General features: G+C 52.9%; 1 protein-coding gene across 9 annotated transcripts in view; it reads left to right on the forward strand.

Moving 5' to 3' along the window:
* ADD1 (adducin 1) overlaps positions 1–6,832 on the forward strand; it is a 146,440-nt gene extending 139,608 nt beyond the window's left edge. For 8 of the 9 annotated variants that reach the window (XM_038744570.1, XM_038744573.1, XM_038744571.1 and 5 more), the window contains one exon: positions 4,994–6,832. In XM_038744570.1, coding sequence (XP_038600498.1) covers positions 4,994–5,310 — 317 coding nt within the window. In that variant the 3' untranslated portion in view covers positions 5,311–6,832. Of the gene's footprint in view, positions 1–177; positions 212–4,993 lie in introns of all 9 variants that reach the window. The other variant, XM_038744578.1, reaches the window with a different exon arrangement.
* Positions 6,833–8,105: the final 1,273 nt, after the last annotated feature.

The raw sequence follows: 8,105 nt of genomic DNA on the forward strand, positions 1-8,105 counted from the left end.
GTGTACCGGGATGGGTCACTTGTCTGTCCTCAAGCCTCTCATGCACTCCCTCATCACGTTCTCTGTTGTGCAAGAATGGGCCGGGCCATTCTCTGAACCTAACCCGATGGCTGTGACTGAACGCATCGATTTTTCTACCTGTGCTTTTTCTCTTCCTGTGGCTGCATTACAAAACAGGAGGTGGATATGCTAAAGAGTACCTGTTGCCATAGTAAGTACCATCCCATGATCTGACCCCTTTCCGCAGCTTAACCGCAAGCCCGTGTGCTTCGCTTCATCTCCCCTCCGCGCTCTTGCATCCTCGCCGTCGACTAAAGGCCTCGTTCTCCGGGTTTTTTTTTGTTTTGTTTTTCGAAAAACGGAACGGGCGACGTCTCCGGCTCCGGGAGAACTGGCGGCCCCTCTGGGGTGGCCGACCCGGGGGGCTGTCTCGGTTCTGTAAGCTTGGCGTTTGAGGACTCGGACTCGCTTCGGAGCCTTGGACCGTTCCCACGTCCCCGTTAGCTTTTCGGGGAATCCGGGGGAGGAGGGAGGGATGGGGGCCACCCGGTAGTTTCAGGGAAATATTCACTCGGCCGGAAAAATGACAGCTAGCCAAATTCAGATTTGATTATGTGATTCATTTGGGTCGATCCTCTCTTTACCCTAACGCCTCTTTAAGGCTTGATTCCGATTACTAAATGACCGGTGTGGGCGAACGTAGAAATTGGCCGTCAGATTCCCACTCCCCATTGCCTCCCTGCCGTCTCTGTTCCCTCTTGGGCGGAGCGGGAGGGAGAGGCATCTTCCCTTTCTCTCTGCCGTTTCTCCCTGTCTCCCTCTCCTCGTCATCGGCCTCTGTTTACCCTCATGTCTCTCATCTCACTTCCCTCACCTTTCATCTCTCTCTGTCCCTGAGCCTCTCTTCCCTCTGCCTCTATCTAGAGAAGCGGCGTGGCTCAGTGGAAGGAGTTCGGGCTTTGGAGTCAGAGGCCGTGGGTCCGACATGTCTGCTGTGTGACCTTGGGCAAGTCAGTTCACTTCCCTGAGCCTCAGTTAGCTCATCTGGAAAACGGGGATGAAGACTGTGAGCCCACTGTTGGGTAGGGACTGTCTCTATATGTTGCCAATTTGTGCTTCCCAAGCGCTTGGTACAGTGCTCTGCACATAGTAAGCGCTCAATAAATACGATTGATGATGATGACTGGGAGCCCCCCGTGGGACAACCTGATCATCTTGTAACCTCCCCAGCGCTTAGAACAGTGCTTTGCACATAGTAAGCGCTTAATAAATGCCATTATTATTGTTGTTGTTATTATCTGAGAAACAGACGGGTATTTATTGGGCTAGCCACTTATCTTCTCTGAACCTCAGTTACCTCATCTGGAAAATGGGGATGAAGGCTGTGAGCCCCCCGTGGGACAACCTGATCACCTTGTAACCTCCCCAGCTCTTAAAACAGTGCTTTGCACATAGTAAGCGCTTAATAAGTGCCATTATTATTATTATCTGAGAAACAGAGACGGGTATTTATTGGGCAAGTCACTTAACTTCTCTGGGCCTCAGTTACCTCATCTGCAAGATGGGGATGAAGAATGTGAGCCCTCCCCATGGGACAACCTGATCACCTTGTAACCTCCCCAGTGCTTAGAACAGTGCTTTGCACATAGTTAAGCGCTTAATAAATGCCATTATTATTATTATTATTGTTATCTGAGAAACAGAGATGGGTATTTATTGGGCATGTCACTTAACTTCTCTGGGCCTCAGTTACCTCATCTGTAAAATGGAGATTGACCGTGAGCCCCCGTGGGACAACCTGATCACCTTGTAGCCTCCGCAGCACTTAGAACAGTGCTTTGCACATAGTAAGCACTTAATAAATGCCATTATTATTATTATTATCTGAGAAACAGAGATGGGTATTTATCGGGCAAGTCACTTGACTTCTCTGGGCCTCAGTTACCTCATCTCTAAAATGGAGATTGACTGTGAGCCCCTGTGGGACAACCTGATCACCTTGTAGCCTCCACAGCGCTTAGAACAGTGCTTTGTGCATAGTAAGCGCTTAACAAATGCCATTATTATTATTATTATTATTATTATTATTATTATTATTATTAAGGGCTGGGAGCTCCAAGGAGATTGGACACAGCCCCCATGTTCATAGTTGAAAAAGGAGGGAGAACGGGGAGCTTGTCTACATTTTATCAAAGGGGAATTAATCCATCAAGCAGCATGGCCTAGTTGCAGGAGCATGGGCTTGGGAGTCGGGTTGTGGGTTCTAATCTCGGCCCCGCCACTTGTCTCTGCCTTGTGACTTTGGGCAAGTCACTTCACTATGCCTCAGTTACCTCATCTATAAATGAGGATTAAAGAGTGTGAGCCCCACGTGGACAACCCGATTACCTTATATCTACTCCAGCCCTTAAAAAGGTGCTTGGCACATAGTAAGCGCTCAACAAATACCGTCATTATTACCAATTATTTTTTACAGAGCACTCACTGTGCGCAGAGCACTGCTCTAAGGCGCTTGGGGAAAGCACAGTGTAACAGAGTTGGTTGATGTGATCCCCGCGCACAGAAGAGCAGGGCACAAGAGAAATTACGGGGCTGCCCCAAGATCACACATGCAGGCAACTGAGATCATCATCATCACCAATCGTATTTATTGAGCGCTTACTGTGTGCAGAGCACTGTACTAAGCGCTTGGGAAGTACAAATTGGCAACACATAGAGACGGTCCCTACCCAACAGTGGGCTCACAGTCTAAAAAGGGGGAGACAGAGAACAAAACCAAACGTACTAACAAAATAAAATAAATAGAATAGATATGTACAAATAAAATAAATGGAGTAAAAAAATATGTACAAATATATATACATATATACTGAGATAAGAGAAGCAGCGTGGCTCAGTGGAAAGAGCGCGGGCTTGGGAGCCAGAGGTCTTGGGTTCAAATCCCGGCTCCGCCACTGGTCAGCTGGGTGACTTTGGACAAGTCACTTCACTTCTCTGGGCCTCGGTTCCCTCATCTGTCAAATGGGGATGAAGACCGGGAGACCCACGTGGGACAACCGGGTATCCACTCCAGCGCTTAGAACAGTGCTTCGCACATAGTAAGCGCTTAACAAATAGCCATCATTATTATTACGAGGTGGGGACAGAGACTGGGAGAGAGATGAAGTGAACCACAGGGAGAGACCAACACGTAGAAGAGCGACCCCGTGTCTCTGTTCCCCTCCCCGGGGCTCGGTTTTGGTCTCTTCCCTCTGGCCCCAGCACCTGAAGCAGCGTGGCTCAGTGGAAAGAGCCCGGGCTTTGGAGTCAGGGGTCACGGGTTCGAATGCCGACTCATCCACATGTCTGCCGCGTGACCTCGGGCAAGTCACCTCACTTCTCTGAGCCTCAGTCCCCTCATCTGCAAAATGGGGATCGTGAGCCCCACGTGGGGCAACTCGATCACCTTGTATCCCCCCCCAGCGCTTAGAACGGTGCTCTGTACATAGTAAGCGCTTAACAAATGCCATTATTATTATCATCATCACATCATTCATCATCATCAATCGTATTTATTGAGCGCTTACTGTGTGCAGAGCACTGTACTAAGCGCTTGGGAAGCGCAAGTTGGAAACATATAGAGACGGTCCCTACCCAACAGTGGGCTCACAGTCTAAAAGGGGGAGACTTAACAGCGCTTAGAACAGTGCTCAGCGCTTATTGCACATAGTGAGCGCTTAATAAATGCCATCATTATTACTATTATTATTATTATTCAACTCTTGCCCGTGGCAGTTAGTCGATCAGTGGCATTTAGTGGGCACTTACTGTGTGCAGAGGACTGTTTGTGTCACTTTAGTGTGTGCAGAGGGCTGTTTGTGTCACCTTCCTCTTTCATCATCAATCATCATCATCATCAATCGTATTTATTGAGCGCTTACCGTGTGCAGAGCACTGTACTAAGCGCTTGGGAAGTACAAGTAGGCAACATATAGAGACGACAGTCCCTACTCAACAGTGGGCTCACAGTCTAAAAGGGGGAGACAGGGAACAAAACCAAACATACTACCAAAATAAAATAAATAGAATAGATATGTACAGGTAAAATAAATAAATAAATAGAGTAATAAATATGTACAAACATATATATATATACACACACACACACACACACACACACAGTGCAGAGCACTGTACTAAGCACTTGGGAAGTCCAAGTTGGCAACATATCATCATCATCATCAGTCGTATTTATTGAGCGCTTACTGTGTGCAGAGCACTGTACTAAGCGCTTGGGAAGTCCAAGTTGGCAACATATCATCATCATCATCATCATCATCAATCGTATTTATTGAGCGCTTACTGTGTGCAGAGCACTGTACTAAGTGCTTGGGAAGTCCAAGTTTCCCCATTCAATGTCTGTCAGGGCCATTTCACCCTTCTCCATCGTCTACACGCTTTCTCTCGGAATACATCCCTATCTCCGCGTGGAATGCGGTTTCCAGCCGATAAGGGCTCAGGGAATGAAACGCATCGCCCCGCTCCTGAAAAAACAAAATAGGGGCCCGTCTTTGGGGAGTAAATTTAGCCCGTCCCTTACCTGTGAGAGGAGAGGATTATTGAATGTGGCCTTCCTCAGCCGTCCGGGCAGGCAGCAGCCCAAAGCGCTGTGGGAATGAGATGGCCCGGATGGTTTTGGGGGGAATGGAGCGATCCGGAGCCTTCGGGGTCACCTGGCCTAAGATGCCCGCTGTTCCTCTTCCTCTAAGCTCTGGTCCTTAGCGGGTGGCCCCAATTTTGTCAGCGTCCCTCCTTCCGTCCCTCCGGTTAGGCGGGCGCCCAGCCTGGGCCCACGGGGCGAGCCTAATCCCGAAGCAGAGCAGAAAGGTCTTAACCGAGAGCCGTCCCGGGGCGAGATGCCGGTCGGGAACACGGGCGGCTGCCCGGCCCGCGGTCGGGAGCGAGAGCGGGGCTCGCCCCGACTGAAGGGCCTCTCGCCCCGTCGCCCACTTAGAGCCCCAGCAGGACCGGACCCCCAAGGACGACAGCGACGCGGCCACCTTCGAACAGACCCTCCCGGACCTGTCCCCCGACGAGCCCTCCGAAGCCCTGAGCTTCCCCCATTTTGAGAAAGAGGAAGAGGAAGACGGACGCGGCGAGGACGGGGCCCCGGCTGCGGCCCCCGCGGACCCGGCCGAGGACGGGCCGCCCCCGGCCGCCGCCCCGGACCCCGCCAGCGACGAGTCTCCGGGGAAGTCCCCTTCCAAAAAGAAAAAGAAGTTCCGCACACCCTCCTTCCTGAAGAAGAGCAAGAAGAAGAGCGACTCGTAGAGGCCGGCCCGCCGTCCAGCCGCCTCCCCTTCCCTCCCCTCCCCTCCCCGTGCATTAACCACTAGAACGTACCGGCTCGTGTTGAATGTCTGTCTTGATAATTATGTAGCGGAATGCAAAACCGAGACCACTCCACACCCGTCCCGTCCGCTCCCGTCCCGTCGCGGCTGCGGCAAGTTTCCGGCTGTAGACAGAGACGACCTGCCCAAAGGTGCTAGCCCCGGGGGCCCGGGAGCGGCCCTCCGACGGGGCCTTCAGCCTCCCACCCTGGGCGTTCCCGGCCGCGGGTTCACGGGCACCGGCGTGGAGGGGTTGGGAGGACGGAGCCGCACGGCTTTCCTTGGTCGACGGACCCCGCCAAAGGGGCGGCCGCGGCCGATCCGTCGTTTCCAACCGGGCCCGGCCTTTAACCCCGGGCCTGCGCCCACCCTACGCCTCCCACCCCGCCGAAGCCGGGCCTTCCCCCGGGATCCACTCTCCCGCCTCTCCCGGGAAGGCCCTCGTGGGCCCCGAGCCGCCACTCTTCCCAGCACGGGCCCCGCGTGTTCCCGGCCGCTCCCCGCCGCCGGCTTTTCCCCTCGACCCCGCCGAGGGGCACGGGGCGAGCCGTGACAAGGCCATCTTGTAGACTGTGAGCCCGCTGTTGGGTAGGGACTGTCTCTCTATCAACTTGCACTTCCCGAGCGCTTCGTACAGTGCTCTGCACACAGTAAGCGCTCAATAAATACGATTGATGACGACGACCCCCTCTCCCGAGACACCAGGGTGACCCGTGTGCCGGGAAGCTCCGGTCCTCTGACGCGTTTGGGGGGGCGCGTTCGGCGACGTTTCTCAGCGTTTCCCAGGTGGTTTGACTCCCTCCAACTGTGGCTCTTTGCCCCGTCGGTGGAGCCGGATCCCGGATTGGGGCTTTAAGGTTGCCCTTCAAGCCCCCCCGCTCCCACCCGTCCGCAGCCGGTCCGACGGGCGAGTGAAACCCGCGTTAGGCCCCGGCCAATTTTAAGGAGCGACGGAGAGCGGGGGCGAGGCTTCCCCTCGGCGCCGTCCGTTTGCCTGCAGGAGGGGGAAAGGCAGAAAGGACCCCAAAAGCCGGCAGCCGTCTACTTTTCGGAAGGAGCCGAGGCGGGGGAGAGTGGGCGTCCCGGCCGGCTGACCGCCGAGAGAGACCCCCCCGCCCCGAAACCGTCGCGTTTGGTACGGACCGCATGGCGCTAATGGCTTTGAGCTTGTATCCTCACCTCGTATGTCCTGCGTCCGCTCGAAAGCAGACCCCTCTTCCGCGCCCTCCGCCCTCGGTCGCCGCGTTTCATCGGTTCGGGACGGATTCCTTCCCCTCCCCATCTCTTCGCGTATATGCAACGATTTTACACTCCTGACTTTGTAGTTCGTCCTTTTCCTTTGTATTCCCACCTAGGAGGGAGAGTTGCGTCTCTGGGTACACGCGCTGGGGAGAACGGGCCCTGGATTTTTCTGTTATCGCCGCACCGTGGTTTTATTCACGAATAAATTCTTTAAACAAGAAGCGGCTCAGGCGTGGGTTTCACTGCTTTCGACGAACTGCTAGTAATGATAATAATGGCATTTATTGAGCTCTAACTATGTTCTAAGCGCTGGAGAGGTTACAAGTGATCAGGTTGCCCCACGCGGGGGCTCACGGTCTTCATCCCCATTTTACAGATGAGGTAACTGAGGCCCAGAGAAGTTAAGCGACTTGCCCAAAGTCACACAGCTAATTGGCGGAGCCGGGATTTGAACCCATGACCTCTGACTCCAAAGCCCGGGCTCTTTCCCGCTGAGCCATGCTGCTTCAGCTAAGGGCCGTCTCCCCCTTCTAGACTGGGAGCCCGCTGTCGGGTGGGGACCGTCTCTATATGTTGCCAACTTGGACTTCCCAAGCGCTTAGTACAGTGCTCTGCACACAGTCGGCGCTCAATCAATACGACTGAATGAATAGCAATTTGTACGCCATCTCCCCCCTCAGATGCGTCAGATATGACTAAAAAAGTCATGTATTTTTTTATGGCATTTATTAAGCGCTTACTATGTGCAAAGCACCGTTCTAAGCGCTGGGGAGGTTACAAGGTGATCAGGTTGTCCCACGAGGGGCTCACAGTCTTCACCCCCATTTTACAGATGAGGGAACTGAGGCATAAAGGAATGAAGTGACTTGCCCAAAGTCACATGGCTGACAAGTGGCGGAGCTGGGATTTGAACCCATGACCTCGGACTCCAAAGCCCGGGCTCTTTTCCACTGAGCCACCCTGCTTCTCCTCCTGTTGCTGTCATACACACTGGGTTTATTACTCTTTATTTATTTTACCTGTACATATCTATTCTATTTATTTTATTTTGTTAGTATGTTTGGTTTTGTTCTCTGTCTCCCCCTTTTAGACTGTGAGCCCGCTGTTGGGTAGGGGCCGTCTCTACGTGTTGCCAATTTGTACTTCCCAAGCGCTTGAAGTACAGTGCTCTGCACATAGTAAGCGCTCAATAAATACGATTGATTGATTGATTGATTATTGGGTAGGGGCCGTCTCTATATGTTGCCAACTTGGACTTCCCAAGCGCTCAGTACAGTGCTCTGCACACAGTAAGCGCTCAATAAATACGCTTGATTGATTGATTGATTTCAGCTGTTACCTTTGCAACTTTTTAACTTAGCCCGTCAGCCCCACGTGGGAAGGACTGTGTCCGACCTAACATTCATTCATTCATTCATTCAGTCAATCGTATTTATTGAGCGCTCACTGTGTGCAGAGCACCGTACTAAGCGCTTGGGAAGTCCAAGTTGGCAA

This window comes from Tachyglossus aculeatus, chromosome 4 (assembly GCF_015852505.1).
Source record: "Tachyglossus aculeatus isolate mTacAcu1 chromosome 4, mTacAcu1.pri, whole genome shotgun sequence".
NCBI lineage: Eukaryota > Metazoa > Chordata > Mammalia > Monotremata > Tachyglossidae > Tachyglossus > Tachyglossus aculeatus.